At 49.3% G+C, this 20,468-nt stretch overlaps 2 protein-coding genes across 2 annotated transcripts; one reads left to right on the top strand and one right to left on the bottom strand.

The window, feature by feature from the left end:
- Nucleotides 1-1,106: 1,106 nt before the first annotated feature.
- LOC107509826 (keratin, type II cuticular Hb1) lies at nt 1,107-9,279 on the bottom strand. Its single transcript, XM_016142667.2, has 9 exons — nt 8,704-9,279; nt 6,225-6,433; nt 5,517-5,577; nt 4,469-4,564; nt 3,796-3,960; nt 3,483-3,608; nt 2,525-2,745; nt 2,321-2,352; nt 1,107-1,807 (listed from the first exon to the last, which is right to left on the bottom strand). The coding sequence occupies exons 1-9, from the start codon at nt 9,085-9,087 to the stop codon at nt 1,632-1,634; spliced, it is 1,470 nt and encodes a 489-aa protein (XP_015998153.2). The 5' UTR covers nt 9,088-9,279; the 3' UTR covers nt 1,107-1,631.
- A 5,379-nt stretch (nt 9,280-14,658) lies between these two features.
- LOC107509771 (keratin, type II cuticular Hb1) lies at nt 14,659-19,728 on the top strand. The gene is made up of 4 exons (XM_036235860.1): nt 14,659-14,686; nt 15,947-16,072; nt 17,618-17,839; nt 19,277-19,728. The coding sequence occupies exons 1-4, from the start codon at nt 14,684-14,686 to the stop codon at nt 19,550-19,552; spliced, it is 627 nt and encodes a 208-aa protein (XP_036091753.1). The 5' UTR covers nt 14,659-14,683; the 3' UTR covers nt 19,553-19,728.
- Nucleotides 19,729-20,468: the final 740 nt, after the last annotated feature.

Below are 20,468 nucleotides of genomic sequence, written 5' to 3'. Positions count from 1 at the left end.
ATTTGGCTCTTATCCAGTGTGAGGCCTTAGCTCCCTCCCTGGGCATTCCAACTCCTCCGGAAGCCCGGAGATACCCCCAGGGAGGTTCTGGCCCTGCCAGGAAGTGGACGCTGGAGTCTTTTCCTGCTGGGGGGGCAGAAGGGCTGTTTGAACCCCACTCCTGTGCTGTTAGCCCTCCCCCACCCCTGTTTCCCGGTAGACCAGCCAACTCTCAGACCAGCCACCCTCAGCCCTTCCTGCCCTGGACAGTGAGTGTGTTTGAGGTCCTTGGAGGAGTTCCTCTGGGTCTGGAGTTCTGTGAGGGGGAGTGGGTGGGAGAAGGTCTGAGTGTGCTTGGGAGAGGGCTGGGATGAGGGGTTCCCCAGAGTCTGAGTCCCTGGTGGTGGTTCTGTGCCTGGGTCCATGGGCTAAGGGATGGGCTGTGCATATAAACTCCTGGGGAGGTGGGGGTGGGGCATATGTGTGTTAAATATGTGCCTGACGGGGAATCTATGTGTCAGGTGTCTGATGTGGGGTCTATGTGACTGAGTGTGGAGGCCGTTTTTACAGTCTATGCTTGGGGTTGTCCATTCAAGATGGATAGCAGCACGTATGATGGGTAATGGGGAGGAGGTGGGAAGGCTCTGTGTCCGGACCCCCATCCCCAGGCGTGATGGTGTTACGTGTGTGGGGTAGGGGGCTATCAAGGGAGTGTTTGGTTTCTAGGGGTTGGGGAAGTCTATATTTTATCCCAAGGTTAAGAATTTTCACATGTTGAGATGGGGTTGGAGTGGGAGAGTGGAAGAAGTGGACTACTGATGTCCCAACAGCCCAAGTGATGAGGCCCCCACCCAAGGTGTCAGGAGAGCCGGGCCCTCCCCTTCTTGCTAAGGGCCCTCCCAGTTGCCCTTCTTACTTCCCTGCCAGCTCCTTCTGTGCTTCTGTGTGTCTGGGTTTCGAGTCTGCCGGGCCACGCCCCTGCACACTTCAGAATGCAGGAGTGTGGCACCGGTGGCAGCCCTCTGCCTCTTTGGTAGAGAACAGCTCCTCTGTCGCATACGACCGACCAGGTTAAAACTGGGTCGGAAGTCCACACGTGTAACACAAAGGCGCGCGTAGGCAGAGTCTCCAGCGCGATTTATATGACCTGTGAGCTTTATTGAAAACGTGGAGACCAAGCAGCTGCGCAAAGTTTTTCCAGGGAAGACAGAGCCTCAGTCGCTGAGCGCTGGTTTAGAGGGTAGGGAAGGCACAACACCAGCAGCACCTCCACGCCTGAGGGGCCCTAGAGCCAACCAGTCCCTTAGAAGACACGGGAGTCCAAGCCTCCACAGCAGCCCAAGTCAGGACTGGATGTTTGCCCAGGGTTGCGAGGAAACCTAGTCATTTAGACTCTAAGGGATGGGGAAGAGCCGCCAAGACAGGGAGCGGGGAGCTCCGCCTCCCTGGAAGAAGTGAAGAGACAAGCGGAGGAGTGGGTTGCGGTGAAGGACTGTGATTCGAGAAATTAAGGCAGCAGTGTAGGCAGGGTCAGGCCAGCTGGTTCCCGAAGCCCTTCCGTCTTAAGCCCAAACACTTTCTGAGGTCCGGGCAGGCCGCTAGAGTTGGGGCGGGTGCGCTCGCGGATCGGTAATTGCGCAAAGAGGAAGGCGCTAAGCAAATCGCACCAAGCGGCTGCTGCCACAGCTCTGTCCGCAGGGCGCGCACATTCCCGTGCTCACCGCCAGGTTCCCACTGCAGGGGGCGCTGCAGGCGCTGCCGGTCACAGGCCGGGATCCCGACACGCAGAGGTCCCCGCAGACAACCCCGCCCCGGGAGCTGCTGACACCTGGAGGAAGAGGACAGGGCTTAGTTCCTGTGCCAGGTGGTAGTCGACGGCCCCTGCCTGCCAACCAGAGCCCCCTTCACTTGCTCAGAGCTCCTCCCCTCTATTTCTAGTTCCCTCCATCACCCCACAAACACCCTCACATCTGGGCACTCCTTTCTGCAGCCTAACCTCAAGCATCCTTGACAAACTTAGCCCAGGCCCTCTCTATAGGCAAAAATAGTTATTTAAGTTATAATCATTCACGGCTGCATTGCCCTCCGTTCTTCTAGGGTCTTTAAATTGTGGTTGTGCATTTGTAAATGAACTTTTATTGAACCCCAGCCAGATCTATTTGTTGAGTATTGTTTGCGGATGTGGCTGCTTTCACATTACGACAACAGAATTGAATGGTTGAGACAGACTGCATGGCCTACGAGCCTAAAAGATTTACTATCTGGCCCTTTAAGGAAAAGTCTGCTCACCAGGAACCCAAAAACCTTATTTCAGAATCCACAGTATAGATAGATTACTTACAGACATTTATAGCACCAATGCCCTCACACAACCTGTGGGGAGAGCAAAGAGACAAAAATTAGTTGGGGGAGCAAAGTTTGCATATTCTCTCCTTCAAGTAATCCCGATGCAAATCAGATGCAAGTAATATGCAAACAAGCTCTTAGCTCTAAGCACAGTTCCAGGAGATTGGAGAGACATGCTCCCCACAGGTGTGGTCCTTACCTCTGCTCCTCGCCCTCCAGCAGGCGCCTGTAGGTGGCGATCTCGATGTCCAGGCCCAGCTTGGAGTTCATCACCTCCTGGTACTCCCTGAGCAGGCAGGCCATGTCCTGCTTGGCCTTCTGCAGGGCGGCCTCCAGCTCGGCCAGCTTGCAGCGTGCGTCGCTGACGGCCGTCTCGCCCTGCTGCTCAGCCTGGGTCACTGCAGTCTCCAGTTTGGTGTTCTGGGAGGCAGAGGAGGGTTACTAAAGCTCTGGATTTGAGGTCAGAGGCCGGGCATCCAGTGACCACTGATTTGTCAGAGGAAAAAAGGGCCTCACTCATTTGTGAGGTCAGGAGTTGCAAATTAGTGCTCCTGGGAATGTTGGCACAGTATCTTTTAAAATTTTTGAATTTTAACATGAAAGTCCGGATTCCTGGCTCTTCTGGTAAAATCTAAGGATCTAGCCCCACTGGACCTGCATTTCCATAGAACCTACCTCAGTTGGATCCGATTAGCTCTGCCCTTTGTAATTTCTAGTTTACCACACCCTAGTACCTTCAATACAGCCTACTTCACTCATTATTAACCTCTGGGATATGGGCATGTGTGGTCACTGATATAAAACAATGGGCCAGAAAGGTGAAGTGGTTTACTCTAAATCACGTGGTAAGCTAGTGGCAGGGCTGGTTTGACAATCCTGTTTCCTGCCCCTCATACCCGAGGTATTTCTTCTGACCTTTTCTGCCCCCAAGACCAAGAAAATCCCAGTCACTCCATTCTACTCCACACTGTTCCCCCAAACCCCAAACTCCCTCCCCCATTCAGTGGAATGGAGAGTGTTTTTCATGGAGGAGATTCACCTAATGCTTGATGTTTGCTCCTTTTTCTACACTTTGACAAGGTGTCAACTTTGAATCTCCCTGCTGCAGGCTTGCCCCCTTCTTTTTCTACACTGAGGGGCAGGTCAGTCTCCTGTACCTGGCACTTGGCATTCTCAACTTCGGCAGTCAGCCTCTGGATCATGCGGTTCAGCTCGTTGATCTCCTCCTTGGTGCGGCGCAGGGTCTCCCCGTGCCGGATCACCGTGGCCTTCATCTCCTCACACTGGTGGGATGGGGAGACACTTATAAGGCACAAGATATGTCATTCTCCTGAGCCTCACAGCTTGCACATATATCACCTCATCCTGAGAGCTACCTGCCCCTCACTTGCTCATTCACCTAGACAAACACCAAAGCCCTTTTAGTATCCCTCCTGCTGGGTTGTTGAGAAGCAGGTGCTGGTCACTCACCTTGCTGCGGTACCAGGACTCTGCCTCGGCCCGGCTGCGGCTGGCAACATCATCATACTGAGCCTTGATCTCAGCAACGATGCAGTCCATGTTCAGGTCCCGACTGTTGTCCATCTTGACGATGACCGAAGTGTCTGAGATGTGGGCGTGAAGGATACGGATCTCCTGTGGAGGCAGGGGAGTGGTAAGAGCTTCTTCAACCAGAACACTTGCTTTTAAGCAGCCCACTCTCTCACGATCCTTCTCAGTCCCCTTCCCCTGCTTCCTCCATAACCTCACTGTCTGAAGCCTCAACCTCCAAGGTGACATCTCCCCCTAAACTCCAGGACCTCTCAATGGTCCTCAGACTCAGAGTGTCTGAGGCCCACTGCCCGATTTCAGTCAGAGCCTCCTGTCTGGATCCTTGTGGTCTAGGACCAGAATTTATCAATTTGTGATAAATAAATTTCTCAATTTATAATTGCCAACACAGCAACCAGGGACACCAGCTTATCTGGGGCATGGCAGATGAGACACCAAGCTATACTTCTTCGCTTTCCTACAGTAAACCTGCCTTAGGTCTCTCAACTCTGCTCTGCACTCCCCCAGTGCAGGGGGTTCAGAAGCCAAATGGTGGCAAGTGTTTCCAAGGTCTAATTCATCTTTGCTGCCCCACTGCTCTGTGGCCCCTCACCTCCTCATACAGTCGCCGCAGGAAGTCAATCTCCTGGGTCAGGGCCTCCGCATTGGCCTCGAGGTCTGATTTGCGTAGGTGGGCACAGTCCACGTCCTAAAGGGCAGAGGGTGGGACAGAAGCATCCTTGGGGAGATGATACAGAGCTCTCCCCACTAGGGAGAGGTAGCCCACCAGGCTGGGCAAACTCCCTAGAGACTCTCCTCAGCCTCTCATCCCAGGGTCTGATATCAGGATGTCGATGCAGTCCTTTATATAGTTAGACAGATTAGGAGCAGGTTTCGGTAAAGGAGGGAGACCCTGTGGTTTCCAGGCACTTCCTCTGGTACCCACAGGGATGATTCCTCTAGAATCCACATCTCGTACAATTCACTGAAACTTAGGATCTAATGTAAAATGGGTCAATTCTGATGATGCCTCTGCTCTGGAATATCACGATTCTCTGCTCTGGAATATGGAAAGAAATCTAGATCTGTGGGCAGAGAAGAGGTCTCAAGGATCAACTCTGCCCCTTTTAAGCCAATGTGACCCAAGACAAGACCCTGACTTCTGTGCCTCAGTCTCCTCACAGTAACCCCTGCCTTCCTCATATAGAGGTGGTTGAAAGGACCTGGCGAGAGTGTGTATAATGGCACTTGTGCCGAGTCAAGTCTAAGAGGTGAGGAACAACCGCACTGTTCATGCCAGCATTTCCCACCTGTTGCCAGCCTGAGGATGAAGCCATCTTGTAGCATTCGTGTACTCTTTCATTCACAAATCATTGTTGAGTGCCTACTCTCTGCCAGGTACAGGGCAAAAGGAAGTGGGAAGTCATCAGCCAGATGGGAGTTACCTCGGATCAGCGAGAAGATTGCCCTTCTCGAAGCAGGCAGTGTGCTCTGGCATTAAGGTCACCCAGGGAGCATTGGGGAATTTGAGAAAAGGAATAGAGGAGAGGTTGGGCTTTGCGATTTTGGGGAGTCATTCAGCCTCTCTGAATTATGAAGAGCTCCCTCCTGCCTCTGCCCTCAGTTCTGAGTTGTGGGACAAGTATTCGGGGGTCACTCACCTTCTTCAGGGCCACAAATTCATTCTCGGCGGTGGCTCTTAGTGCTACCTCCTCTTCATACCTGGAGACAAAGGATACAAAGTTCAGTGACTGGAATGTCAATAGGCTGGGATTTGAAGAGGCAAAAAAAGAGAGAATGAAGGCCCAGACAAACACATTTCAGGAACTAGATCATTTGGAGGTGGTCAAAGAATCAAAAAATGTTAGACTAGAAGGGACCTTGTCCATCCTTTTCCTTTTGGGACTCAATTCAACCCATGCCACTCACTGCTTTTCCTGTTTCAGGGACCCTCATTCATGATGTAGGCCGGTGGGGTGCCTTGCACATTTCCCTCTGTTTCTGAATTGTAACTCCCTGGGGGGCAGGAACCCTGCTCTAGTTCTGGTATCCTTCTTTCCTCTCCTCCACACATTTTTTACCCCTACCCAACCTCAGGGCCAAAACAGCACCTAGAACATAGAGTAGATGCTCAACAAATGTTTAGTAAATCAATGAAACTGACACATAATGATGAGGTAGTTGGAGCAGCTCAGACTCTCTCCAATCTTTAAATTCCCATCCTAGAAAAGGAAAACTTTCCCCACAGGCTTTCTGTCACTGTCTTCTTCTTTCCGGAAATTTCCCCTTGTGGTCTGACCCAAATCTTCCCTGCTTTGAATTAATCCCATTTCCTTTCTCCAAACCTTTTTTTTTTTTGATGCACTCACTTCTTCTTGTAGCCCTCCATCACCTCCTGCACGTGGTTGAGCTCTGTGGCCAGCCTCCCGCTGTCGGCCTCCGCACACTCGGCCTCCCGCCTCAGCGTCATGAGGTAGCCCTCAAACAGCGGCTCCAGGTTGCTCTCACAGCACTTGCGGTTCTGGTAGAACTGCCACTTGGTCTCCAGCAGCTTGTTCTGCTGCTCCAGGAAGCGCACCTGGTGTAGAAGTGGGAGAAAAGTTGAGGGGGAGGAGCCAATATCCCCAGCTCTTCTCGGAGCATAGGCATAGAGGCAGTAAAGACAGAACTAGCAGCAAGGTGTGCAGAGGCAACAGGTAGACAGCATGGCTCCTGCTGAGCTCTCCTGGCCTAAGGATGCACCGGTAGTATCTTCATTTCATGATTGCTCCAACTACCTCATGATTGCTGCTTTTTCAGGCTTGAGTGAAGGTCTGTCTGTTCAGGTGGGCTTGATTGGGTGAGTGAGAAAATGAGGGGGCATACGGGTTATGCTGAATTACAGTTGGGCTGGGGGGGCAGGTAGAGGTGGAGGGTAGTGACAATCAAGGAAGGCTTCCTGGAAGAAATAAATATAAAGCAGGGTGGGAGAGGTAGAGTAGGATGAAAGCCTTTCACTATGAGCATCCCCAGGTTTATCTATGTCCTCTTTGGCCACTGAGGACTTGTTTGGACATGTTTATTTATGTCCAAACAATGGGGCTGGGTGAGCCATTGTTTGGATGGTCAAGGTGGGAAGGGCTTCCTAACTGGGGAAGTCAGAAGGGCAGGCTCTCACCAAGTAGGATGACTGGGGCCTGGGGAAGCACAGGGGAGGGTGGGGTGTGGTCTTAGGTGGCCAAAACTCCTATGTTGGACACTCAGATGTCTCTGGAGGCCAGGCAGGTAATGTGAATGGGGAGAGGTTCTAGAAAGTAGGGAAGGTGAGAACTGTAGGGAAGTGAGGTACACAAGTTATTGGAACTTGAGAGATGCAATGGCAACAATATGTACACTATGCTGGCCAGGAAGGACATCAGCAAACATGACTAGGTCCCTGTCCTCGTTTTTTTGTTTCTCATATATCTTGCTGGAGTTGAGATGTTACCTTGGCTTTCACCCTGGTATCTTTTCATCCAACTCGATGAGTGCGGCTGGGAATTCCCTGTTTGGAACTTCCAGAAATAGGAAACTGGGACCGCTGATATTATATGGAGTCATTTCAGGTGGTCTTAGCTGACAGGGCTTGAGCTGTGGTGGTGAGTCTCATGGCCGCCTTGGCTCTCATCTTTCCTTTCAGCTCTCGTACTCATGACACACAGCTCTGGTGTGGAGAACACTAGGGCTGAGAGGGGAAGCTGCTGCTCTGCATCACACAGCAAATCAGTGGAGAAGCTGGGTGTAGAGCCCAGACTGCCAGGAGCTTTTCCGTGCTCTATGCCTGGCCGCCTTTTCAAGGTGTGAATGCCAGCACACTCAGGGTACAGAGTCTGCTGAGGTGCACTAGCTCCTGCTGGAGAGGAGAGGCGTAGCTGGACTCCAAGCTTTGGATGATCTAGCCCCAGGAGCCTGGAGAGATGGAGAGAGCCTGAGCTTGGAGTCCTGCTCTGTCTGTTGCCCACTCTCCGTAGTCACTTGGGCAGTCCTCTTGCCCTATATCCCTGTCTTTTTTCTCTTCTGGGTACACTCAAAGGGCTGGACTGTTGGTGTGTGTGTGTGTGTGTGGTAACGACTCTCAAATATGAACCCTTCATAGGCTGACTTCAGGATTTTGTTATCCTCTTGTATTATTTTACTCATGATTTATCTACAAATGGATTCACTTAAATAGGATAAAAGGGGTAACTGTATATTATCACCATAGTTGTAAAACCAACATCACTTTGCATTCATAAAAGGAAATCGTAAAATATTAAGTTGTAGCCGAAACTTGCCTCAGACAGCTCTGAACCTGAGGCTTGCTCTCTGTAATGGTAGCAGAGTAGCAAATATTAGAGAAATGTTAAAGACATGTTGGCATCCAATGATATTTTCTCCATTTAATCTAAAAGATTGAAACATACTTGAAAGGAGATGAATTTTCTCATCAGGTATTTCAATGTTATTGAATACTTTAATACCACCTAATGTTATCGCATAAAATATCAGCACTCCCCATTCCTCATTTCTAGAGAGATTGACCTGGGAATTTCCAGGTCCTTCCAGGACCTCTGGGCTCAGAAAAGGGTGTGCTCAAGGACACCCACCTTGTCTGTGGGGTCCCTGCCTATCTGTACAGAGGTTGTATATAATAAAAATGCTACCAAATGAGGAGCCCCTGCCCTATAGTTATCGCTCTGTGTCTGTCTGTGCCCTGTGCCCTGTCTGTGTGTCCATCTCCTCCATCAGATTGAGAGCTCACCTGGACCACATCTCTTCTAACCCTGACTCCACTTCAGTGCCCAGCCTAGGAATTGAAGGTTCAGGAAGAGTGTGATCAAGGACACTCACCTTGTCGATGAAGGCGGCGAACCTACTGTTGAGACACTTGATCTGCTCCTTCTCCTCATGCTTCACGCACTGAGCGTTGGGGTCGATCTCCAGGTTGAGGGGCGTGAGGAGGCTCTCGTTGACCGACACGGTGGTGATGCAGGGCGGGCTGGGTCCGCACACGCCGCCCGAGCGGTATCCGAAGCTGCGACCACAGGAGCCAGAGCGGAAGCCCCCGCAGACGCTCTGGCTGCCAAAGCCCCCGGTGAGGCCGCGGTAGCAGGAGATGCCGCGGTAGGGGGCGGCCGTGATGCAGCAGCGGCCGGGCCGGGGCCCGCAGGCGGAGGCGCAGCTGAAGGCGCGGACCCCGCAGGGGGCGCCGATGCGGGAGGACAGACAGGACATGATTCGGCAGCGGCAGCGTAAGCAGTGACGGGCGCTGAATCTCGAAGCCTGTGCGGAGCCTTATATCGCAGGCCCGGAGAAGCTGCGCGCGGCCAGTGCGTTTACGAGCTTGGAGGTCGGCCCTCGCGCCTTGTTCCACCGGGAATCAAAGCGGGCCGGACCGCCCGGCCGCCTCCATAAAACGGCGTTCGCCCCCCGCCCGCGCTTTATGGGGCCAGGAAGTGCCTGGTCAGCTCAGCCCGCCCTGTGCTATGGGTCGGGGCGGGCACCCCACGCCACTCTGCGGGACTTGGCCGGCGTAGCACTGGATCACTGGCTCAGTCCCCGGGCTAGGCAGCTGGGCACACCCGGCCGCTCCTTGGGTCCCAAGCCTCGCGAAAACATCCTGCAGGCTGGGAAGCCTTGCTCTCAGTTATCTGTGCATCTCCGCGTCGTGTGGGGTGTATGTGTTGAACGGCAAGCATCTCCGAAGTCAGCCCTGCATTTTTTTTTGTCTTGATCTTGGACGGTAAATAAACTTTCTGGGCCTCAGTTTCCTCATTTGCAAAATAGGGATAATAGTACCCATCTTGAGAGTGGGTAGGAGGACTTAATGAAATAATGGACGGGAATACATTTAACGCCCGACCTAGCACTTAAAGAGCTCCCTAAATGTATGTTTGTTCTGCTTATTCTATTATTAATTTGCCATTTATCTGGCCTCCCTTTGGGCAAAAACTTTCTCTTCTCTGTCAGAACTCAGCTCATAGCTCCTCTCCTTGTAAGTGTCACACTTACCCGTTCCTCTCCAGGAAATGGCTGCCTGTACCCTTCTCTACTCTGCTAGGGAGAGGGGAAGGAGTTGAGTTGCGTTTATGGAGTGCTTACAGTGTGTAAGGTCTTTACAATGCATTATCTCATCTAACCACCAGGCATCCTTTTTAAGTTTACCTGATTAGGAAGGTGAACTCAGAGTGGTCCAATGACTTGCTTAAGGTCATGCATAGCGGGCTCCATATAGGGGCAGAGTTAGAACCTAAAAGGCGGCTCCCAGCCCCTGTCAAGGCCTGGGTCTTTAGGAGCTGAGTGAGAGTTAAGTTCCTCTGGAAGGCAGAAGCCCACACTGCTAGGCTTTGGGCTCTTAGAGAAATCTGTCTGATCCAAAGCCTTCCCCTTGAATGATACCTAGACAAGGCCACCAAACCTAGAAGGCCAAACCTATCATAATAGAAGTTGATAACGTGTCCAATTATGGGCAGAGGAAGCCAGAGTATTAACTTGTAGCCACTATTAAAGAGAACCATGCAAATCATCCTTAGCTTCCTTTGCTTTTAAATATGAGTTATTTTTGTGCAAAGGGTAATTAAATTCTTGAAACCCAGAGATCATCAGCAGCAGCTGCGCCTAGTTTGGGGCTGCCTGGCATCCCATTTTCAGGGAGTGCCCCACTGTCCCCTTTGCCATCTTTCTAATGCTCTTCTGGGCCTGGATCCCTTTGGTCCAGCCTTGATTTTGCTCCACCTTTGGTTTTACAGGACTTTCAGCCCAACCTTAGTTCTGTCCTCTGTAGAAGATAGAGCCCAGCTCCATTATGCTTTGTGCTTCTACTCCCAGCTGAAGCTGGGGGCACCAGTTCTGTGACTAATGGGTTCGGGATTATGCATTCCTGCTTCAAATTTCTCCAGAGAATGGAGTATTGGAGAAGTCTTCCTTTGATATCTCCTCACAAGAGGAAATGTACTTATTCCGAAGCATGGAGGACTTAAATTAGACTTATGGAAGTACTTACATGATGCTTATTTGGACCTCTTTCTGGGTTTTGGTGGGTGGATAGAGTGGATCTTCTGTGCTTTCACATCAATGAGGTGGTTAATAATCAGCCCGTATTCTCATAGAAAATTAAGTGCACTAAAATTCAGAGAGACCAGAGGGCTGCAGGCTGAGTTGTGCCCACTAAGAACACACCTGAAGTGTATGGAACTGAAAGGTTTGACAGCTAGAGCATAGTGGTCACCCAAAGTGTCCCTCACCCAGCCTCAGGAAAGCATGCTCTCTGGTGTCTCCTTTATTATTCTTGGAATCCAAGGGAGAAAAATGAGCCGAAGCATGAGAGAGTTCAGAAACAATCGAGGACAGATTTCTCTGTAGAGAGGGTTGGTACTTATGCTTGCTACTCCATTCTTGGCCAGATATCTAGAAATCATTCCCTTGTCCCTTTTATCTCCAATCCACCAGTCTATTGATGAAAGGCTAATGATCTGTCTTGGTTGTCAGGTTTCTTTTTTACCCCAAGTAGGCCCCAGGAGCCAATTTAAGACAGGTAGCAAAGACCTGCTTGAGCACCTAGCAGGAACCAGGCTCGGAGTGTGAAGGGGGAGGCTCTGGTCCCCAGGCATGGCAGGCATTCATAGAAGGCCTAATACAAAACTGCAGGGTGTCTGACTCTAATATAGGAATACCATGCCAGGAGGACTTGTCAAGAGAGTGAGCCTCCAGCTCATGGGTTTGGGGCCAGAGGTCGGTGCAGGATCCTTGAAGGGGATTACAGTTTTATTGGGCTTGAAAAGTGGTAAGGAACTGGTTGTGCTGAGATGAGAGAGGGAGAGGGAATGGTATAAAAAAAGGTACACAACAATGGAAGCTATAGAATGTGAGAGAAGCAGCTGGCAGTCCCCTTAAGTTGAAAAACAGGAGATGGATGAGGGCAGGGAGAAAGGAGGCAGGCTGAGAATAGATGGTGGATATGGTGGACGGGCAGGTGGGTTTAGAATGTCAAGCTGAGCATCAGAGGTGTTTGATCTGGAGAGGGCCATGCTCTCAGGTGTGCCAGCCAAAGGGATATAGGGATACTATATTGAGGGAGTGTGTGTGTAAAAGTGTGTATGTGCACATCTACTTTTGGTAACCCGAGCCTTTATTATGAAACATCTCGAACATCCGTGTGCCCATTTCAGAAATACAATTCTTCATTTTCCGTAGTGTAGTGGTCAAGAGTGTTTCTGGGATCAGACACACCTGGGTTTAAGTATGAGCTCTGCCACTTACAATCTAGGTGAAAAATTACATAATCTCTCTGATGAAAATTCTCCAAATCCATAGACAACATATTGATCACTCTGCCTGGTGAGGAAGGCAGACTCAGATGCCTGGGTTTATAAAAGGAATGGGCAGTGAGAGAGAGGTCAGAATCCTTCTCTTCCTTTTGCTTCATCTCTTCAGCCTAGAGTCACCATGACATGTGGATTATCTTGCTTTAGCAATCTCAGTGAAGTCTGAAAATCCAGCTCCTGTATGACCACTTAAAGATATAATTCTGGCCGTGCTTTCAGCTGTGTCTCAGCCTGCAGACCCTGGTCTGGCCACTGCTACATCATGGCCAGCCCCAACCACACCCTTACACACTTCCTGAACCCCACCCATGCTAAGGACTCAGCACTGAAGGGGAGTCAGAGGCAGAAGGGATGTGGTCTAGATGAGCTCTCAGTCTGATAGAGTAGATGGACACACATTCAGGGCATAAGCAGACGCAGAGAGAAGCATGTAGGGCAGGGGCTCCTGATCTGATAGCACTGTTATTATATCTAACCTCTGTCTAGACAGGCAGGGTCCCCACAGAGAGAAATGGACAAGGCTTGCAACTTCCTATCAGAGGGAGCATACATGCACACAAGACCCAAGAAATGTACATAAAAAATCAGAACAGAACATAAGAACAGAACAAGATCTGGGATGATCTTGCTGTCTGGAACTTCCAGCCTGATAAGTCGATCTCTCTCTCTCTCTCTCTCTCTCTCTCTCTATCCCCTACGGCCAGCTGAGGTTTCTTGGGCAATGTAAATTTCAGATGGGCATGGATCAACAACAGAGTTAGCCAAAGAATGTTTCCTAGGTTTGTCATTTGGGAGATGATTCTGATCTCTGACAAGGTGAAACCAGGCATGAGAAAGAACTTCTCCACATGATCTTGGGATACTTAGACTAATACTTTTGGCCATTTTGATAATAGAAGCCCTGGTGTGTGTGTGTGTGTGTGTGTGTGTGTGTGTGTGTGTGAGAGAGAGAGAGAGAGAGAGAGAGAGAGAGAGAGAGAGAGAGAGAGAGAGATGGGAAGGAAAAGGCTGGGATAGAAGCGAGTGGGGAGATGGGTCCTCCAGAATGCTAGAATTATGAGTGACTGGGTGGCTGTTCCTTTGTGTGGCAGGTGCGCTTCCTGTCATAAAACTAAAAGATAAATTAAAATAAAAAACAAAGCAAGGGAATGATGACAGATTCAAGGTAGTATGTAGATAGATATAAATTATTGGTAATGTTTTGGTTCTTGCATCATAAGTGGGCTCATGGGTATTTAATTTTCCTTATATTATTAAATAAATAATAACATCAATATGCTATTTATGAGAAAACATGAAGCCATAAATTGAAAATGGAAGAGCTTGTTAAGGTAATTGCTTTGAGGATCAGAGTACATTGTACACAGTAGGAGTAAGTAATGAAAAATTACTCATTTCAGTTTATGTGTATGAATATATATGTAGGCATTGATTTATGATATAAAGTATATTTCTTATTTTGAGTTGTGTTTTAAAAAAGTTTGACAGCCAGTACCCTAAAGAACCTTTTGCTAAAGTACATAATCAGATGTGTTTCAAAAAGTTCATAGCAGCATTGTTTGTTATAACAAAAACAAAATACACATATGCATACTCATAAGAGAAAATGGAGAATTAGTCACAATTAGAATACTATGCAGCACTGAAAAATAAATAAAACGAATAAATCTCACAAACAGAATGTTGAGGAAAAAGGAAGTTATAGAAATACATAGTGTAGTTCTATTTATATAAAGTGTAAAGGTAGGCAAAAATAAACAATTGCTTAGGAGTTCATTCATATATGTTAAGATAATAAAGAAAATCATGAGAATAATGGTGACTCTGGAAATTCGATGGGGTCAGGGATGGAGGATGCTGTGATGAGGAAGGATACCATGTGGGCCTCTGAAGGTACTGGTGGGCACATAAGAATTTGTTCCATTACTGTTACATTTGAATCATTAAATGTGTGCTACATATACTCTTTTGCATATATGAGAAATTTATAAAACAAAAAGAAAATGTCCACAGCAACTTGTGCTCTCTGGTCCCCTGGTTACTTCTTTAGTTTAGAGTCATCATCCCAGATTTTCTACTTTATCTTGAAACTGGAATCGTCTGTCCCAGTCTTTCTCCTTCCTGTCTGTCTTCTACATTGCTATCAATAGACCTCTCTAAATCATACCTCACACCAGATGGCTGGCCTGCTCAAGCACATGTTGCAGCTCCCCAATGCCCACTCCAGAAGCCCAAACTCTGCACACTTTTCCCAGGCGAATTACCTTTTCTTTTCCATCCGTCTCCTTCCTTCCAGTCTAAGACCTTCTATTTCCCATCTGGCCTCACAGAACAGCCCCTGGTACCCAATCCCCTCCGTCAGAACTTTGCAATTGTAATAAGGTGAGGTCACAAAGCCCGCAGAAGGAGAGGCCTTGTCTTCAGAGGTGAGGATTCTGGGAGTAACTTGGGCTGGAGCTGGGCTTAGTGCTACCAGAGGCTTGGAGGAGACTGCAGCTTAGTTCACTATGGTGAGACTTTCGACATGGCTCATTGGCTTACACCAGATGAGGGGTCTTATACTCCACCTGGACAAGCAAAAAAGCTTGTCTGCTGCATCTACAGCTTTTGGGAATGGGAGCAAGAGAGGGTGGGCAGTGGGAATAAGGTGGAAATTGGTAGGAGATGATGTTTTTCAGTCTATTCATATCTGTGTCCCCAGACCCCACCTGTCCTGGAAAGAAATTTGCAGTGGGGTGGTCCGAACAGTTTCTATTCTTTGAGTTGAAGGGTGAGCGTGTGTGTGTGTGTGTGTGTGTGTGTGTGTGTGTGTGTGTGTATCTGTCCTTCAGGGTGTAGAGAAAAGAACACGGGCTTAAGATTTGATCCGGGTCAGCTGTTGACTGGGACTGGCAGGGTCACTCATGGACATTTGGACCCCTACTTCTTTACCTGGTAGATGTAATGAGCATCAGCTTGTCCAGGAAAAGATAATGGAGACAGTAACATTTAACTGGACTACTTCACAGGTGGTTGTGGGCCCCAGTGAGATGGTGGACTAAAAGACCTTGAAGAGTATAAGATACTGTGCCAGTACCAGTTACTGTGCCCACCTGTTTATGCATTGGTGCATGGAGACAGGGTGCAGGAGAAGCAAAGGCCCGCTGTGTTTTTCCCTTTCTATAGCCCTTCCCATAGCGGTTTTGGTTTGCGAAAGGAGCAGGAATCTGGATCTTTGTCTCTCGTTAATAAGATTCATTAAATTAAGGAAGTTTATTCACATTCTTAAATTTTAAAAGTATTTTTAAAATTTAGGGATTATTGTTGAATTTTTATAAATGCTTTTAGTATTAATTTAGATAATATAAGTGGTGTATAACAATTTTCTAGAGTTTAATTTCCCGTATTCCTGGGATAAACCCTATGTGATCTCAGTCCAAAGACTCAACTCAACAGGTCGTTGCCCTGCCCCATTGCTCTCTGTCCCTGAGTTCATGCTACCTTTGGCATCTCCGGGCCTGATAGAACACTCACCACTGTGCCGGCCAAGCATACTTCATTCTCCCAAGGGTCCTTGGGAGAATGAAATAGGAATAGGAAAGATTAATATCCCCATTAACTGGACTAGTTACAGATGGAGAAACAGAGGCCCAGAGAAGTTAGATGATCTACCTGTGATAGCAGGCGGAGGGGCTGGCACTGGAACTGCCTTGCTGGCCTCAGTTGAGTGCTCTTGTTTGCTCTCCTCTTCTTCCCATCCTCCTGCTTACACTGTTGCCCTAACCCCACAGTGCGAGGAGGTCAAGGAGACAGTGCAGAGACATACGCAGAGCATGAGGCACAGCAAGGAGGAGCTCAACAGACTTAACCAGGCCATCCAGAAGCTGACCGTGGATGTGGACCCTGATAAGAGTCAGGTGAGGGGTGGGAATCAGGGGTGGAAGAGTGGTGAGATAGGGGTGTGTCCGTTATCTATGACAACTAGACTAGGCACACCCCCAGTTCCTTTGGAAAAGATAGACAGAGTTTCTCTGTGAATGTCTGAGTAAACAGGAGTGCGGCTATATGTGTATATCATGCTGACATTTGTATAGTGCTCCCTGTATTGCATGTAGATAAGTGATTAACATAAAGGTAAATATGTATGAATATGTATCTTTGTATAATGTTTTTATGTGTACGTACATTTTTATGTCTGTTTTTTTTTTTTATCCTACATAGCATTAAATTTGAGTTCATCTTCAGAAATTACAAGATCTTACCCAGAAAGCCAGTTTTCTGGGTTCTCTAAAAATGTGCAGATCCGGCAATATTAAACTATGATCCCATATGGCAACATCTGGCTAGAGAAGAGAGGCCTCTGTTTTCTCTATCTTCACACAAGGATGTGCTCTTTTGTGTGCCGCAGCTCCCACCACTCCAGATTGATTCCTCTGACACAGAGGCAGAGGGTTTTTGCCATTTAGCATGTAGAAGAGCAAAGGTGCTGTTATTATCCCTGTAAAAGAGAAAAGATGTCGAGGCTATGTTTCTATACAGAATAGAGAAAGGAAAGGCTGGAAACATGAAAGAGGTCTTGGAGATTTCAGGAAAATGAGAGCATGCATATTTCTTTGTGGAACTGAATACTATTGATACACAGTTAACATTTGGCCTTTACCTTTTGATGTCTCTGGCCAGGCTTCTGTAGGCATTTGTGTTTGCAACTCAGGCTTAGGCTTGAGAAAAGAGAGGTTCCCACATGAATGCTCGTTCTTTCCACCTCTCTACCTCTCAGTCTCCTCTCTTTTCTCCCAGCCTCCCTCTCTGTCGGTCCCTCCCAGCTCACACTCCATCCCACAGAGGGAGGGGTTCTACTTCTGGTCTTTTCTTTGACAGGCGTTTCGGGCTCTGAGGGACACTCACGGGGATTCTCTCTTCTTCAGGAAGTGATGACTTTGGGAGGGAAGGCGAGCTGTTCAGTTTCAGGGGGTGACAGAATGAGGGAGTAGGTACATTCTCCTACCACCCATAGCTGCTCTGGTTCCCCCACTGGTTTTCTAAGTATCGAGCACACTTCACCAAGGCAAGCACTTGTTATTATTTTTCCTCCCAAAACTACAAATTCTAGTCTCCTATGAGGACAGGATAGCCTTCTTGTTAGTTTCCTGGATAAATAATAATATTAGCATTATGTGCTAAGGAGCCTTTGATGCTTCTAGGATCTGAACTCATATTAGAAGCATCACCATACTAGATCTGAAAGGCTCTTTCTCAGCCAAACCAGATAGCTAGCCCCAAATCATCGTCCTAGGAACAGGGCAGACACACGAACGCATGTTTCAGAACAGGTATGCTCACTCAGCACAATAACCTGTGATCCTCATTGGCCTTCCAGCTTCTGAGAAAGGTCTGGATCCTTGGGGAGGGAGACGTGGGAGCCAAGGATGTCCTTTTGTCCATGGTCTTCCCTTTGCTCCCAGCCCTGTGAGCTAGAGGGAGCCAAGGACGCACCAGCTCTGCAGGAGGAGGGTGCCTCAGACAGTGCCAAGGGCAAGCTAGCCTGGCTGGAGGCCGCCCTGCAGAAGGCCAAGCAGGACATGGTGCGGCAGTTGCGGGAGTACCAGGAGCTCATGATCGTCAAGCTGGGCCTGGACTTTGAGATTGCCACCTACCGCAAGCTGCTGGAGAGCGAGGAGAGCAGGTGAAGGCTGGGCAGTGCTTCAGATATGCCTACAAGTGAGGAGTGCAGGGGCTCAGGGAGGTCACCACTTGGAGTCTTACCTTCTGGGGATGGCGGAGGGGAAGGTGACCTGGCTATTCAGGGACTTGCTCTTCTGGAGCCAGTTTTTCCCCACCGTTTAACAACCTTTTAGACAAACAGTCTCAGCTAATGAGCATCATGGCACCTGGGCTCAGGCAACTCATGAAGTCATTAGCCCTCAGAGAGCAGGGGCCAGTTTGTCCACCATGACAGCTGCAAAGACCATGGGCCAGCCAGGGGGAATGAGGTCCCCGGTGTGGAGTGCCTTCTTCCCAGTTCTGCCTGTCTTCCCGGGGCCTGGGGAAGTCAGGGTTTATGGGAACAGGTAGGTCCTGGCTTTTAACGTTAGAGAGCAGTAAGGACCCAAGGGCTGCCAGCTCCATCTAGCTGGGACACCAGGCTGAGGGGAGAGAGAAAGAACCCACCATGCAACAGGCATGATACATTTATTTTCTCCTTGAAACCCACAAAAACCCTGGGAGAAATGCTATTTCTCCATTTCACAGATGAGGAAACCAGAGAAGGCAAAGGATCACCTCAAGGACACACAGGTAGAAAGGGATTGAGTGAAGCTTGAATAATAGTCTTCAGATAATTGAACTAACTTCTCCATGGTCTCCTTTAAAATGTCCCTGCCCCCACAGTCTCCCCTTTCAAGAAGTTTAGGCTGAAGAAAGTGTAGCTCTTTTGACTCCTTCCTTCTCCAAGAAGTCATCAATAAAAGTGAGTTATTTAAATTTAAGGCAGTGAAGATTGAGCTTAAAGGTCCAAAAAGAGTCTTTCTTCAAAAGAGTTGTGAGGATTTGAGCGAACCAGTGAGCATGCAGCACAGAAAGCTTTCTGCCTGCCTGGAGAGGGCTAGGAGTGGTTTGTCTTGGAGCATGGAGATTATTACACTTAGGAGATAGATCCACTCACCTGCTTCCGCCTTCTCCCTGCAGGCTTGGCCTGGGATTGGGAGCAGGGAGCTGCAGTAAGTAAATAACAGGTGTAACTTGGGTTGGAGGGGCCAAATCTAATCCCACCCCCTTGTTGTGTGTCCTCTTGGCAAGAGAGGAGGAGTCTGCTTCGTCTGTGTCTCTCACCCTTTGTGAGGTGGGGGGAGGGGGAGGGAAGGCTGTTTCTTCTCCTAGAGGTGAGTCTGTGTGTATGTTGGGAGGGTCCTGTTGTCTCTTTTTGGGGGGAGGTTCTGTTGGTTTTGCCTGGGGTGTAGGAGGGAGTTCTGTGGGTTTATCCTCGTGGACAAGACTGTTATTCTTGGGTGGGGAGATTCTATGTCTGACCTCAGGGAGGGAGGGATTCTCTGAGACTGTTTTTTGAGGGAAGGAGTCTGTGTATCTATTACTTTGGGAGAGCTTGCACGACTGCTTCCTGATAGGGGGGTGAGTCTGTGCATTGTCCCCTGGAGCAGGAGTCTGTCTTCTGGGGCAGAGCGGAGAAAGGAGAATTCCTCCTTCCAACACCCCTTCTCCGCTCAGCCCTGGGCAGCCCTCCCACCTGCAGGCCCATCTCAGCCTCCGGCCCTGCCCGCCTGCTGCAGCCGGTAGCGGGCTCCGACGCCCTGGAGATGAGCGCCCCTGGCGGCGGCTGCGCGCTCTGCGGCCTCCCAGGCTGTGTGGGAGACTTCAGCTGCAGAGGCTCCCGCAGATGTTGAACCCTTCCTGCCTTGTTCAGAAGTCGAAGAACCTTAGCTTTTGCCCCCAGAGACTTGGCCCTTTGTCTCAACACTCCTACCATGGAGCTGGCCCTCACTTCATCTCTCTTTCCTGTCCCTCACCCCGAGGATTAACTCTTGGAATGCTGTTTTGCCCCTTCGAATTGCCTACGCCCCTCTTTTCCTTGGACTCCTCCTTTGCAATAAAAAGTTCTGCAGTAGACTGAGCCACTGGGCTGTTTGTACCTGGATTCTTCAGACTATTCCCCGAATGCAGACAAAGCTGGCCAGATTTGGGTTGGGGGCTACTACCAAGACGCAACCCTCCTAGCCTGGGTTCCACAGTTAGCTCCACTTCACAGAGAGCCGAGAACGGCATTCATTCGCCCACTCGCTCACTCTACAAAAACTTATGGAATAGCCTCTTAGGATCAGGCAGAGTGCCTGGTGAGTACTAGACAACACTGAACTCACGGCCCTCTGGAGAAGAACTTCTGGTGGTGAGGCATGCCATAAACAAGGAAACAGACCAGTGGCATGAGAATGAGGGCAAGGCTTCTACTGCCCAAGCAGGGAGAGACACTTGAGGACAGGCCCTGGGGAAGATGGCCCTTGCAGATTGGGGCTGGGGGATATGAACACAATTGGGTGGTTCAGGCCCCAGCCCAAGTTCTAGTTTAATGAGAAGAGTGATCTGATGGTGGGCTGGGAACAACATATTATGGTGGAGGAAAGCCTATCTTTGGAATCAAACCAGAGGTTCCAGCTCTGCCTCTACCCCAGGTCTATAGTACAGTTTGGTTTGAGTTTTCACAAGGCAACTGGACATTGGGGGACAGAAGACAGGCCAATTGGGAGATGGGGTGTCTGGGCTCTTTTCTTACCACACAGCCCTGAGAGAAGCCTCCGTTCACTG

This window comes from Rousettus aegyptiacus, unplaced genomic scaffold (assembly GCF_014176215.1).
Source record: "Rousettus aegyptiacus isolate mRouAeg1 unplaced genomic scaffold, mRouAeg1.p scaffold_m13_p_2, whole genome shotgun sequence".
Classification (NCBI taxonomy): Eukaryota; Metazoa; Chordata; class Mammalia; order Chiroptera; family Pteropodidae; genus Rousettus; species Rousettus aegyptiacus.
Note: the sequence above shows the minus strand (reverse complement) of the source record. Positions and strands in the feature narration are given on the sequence as shown.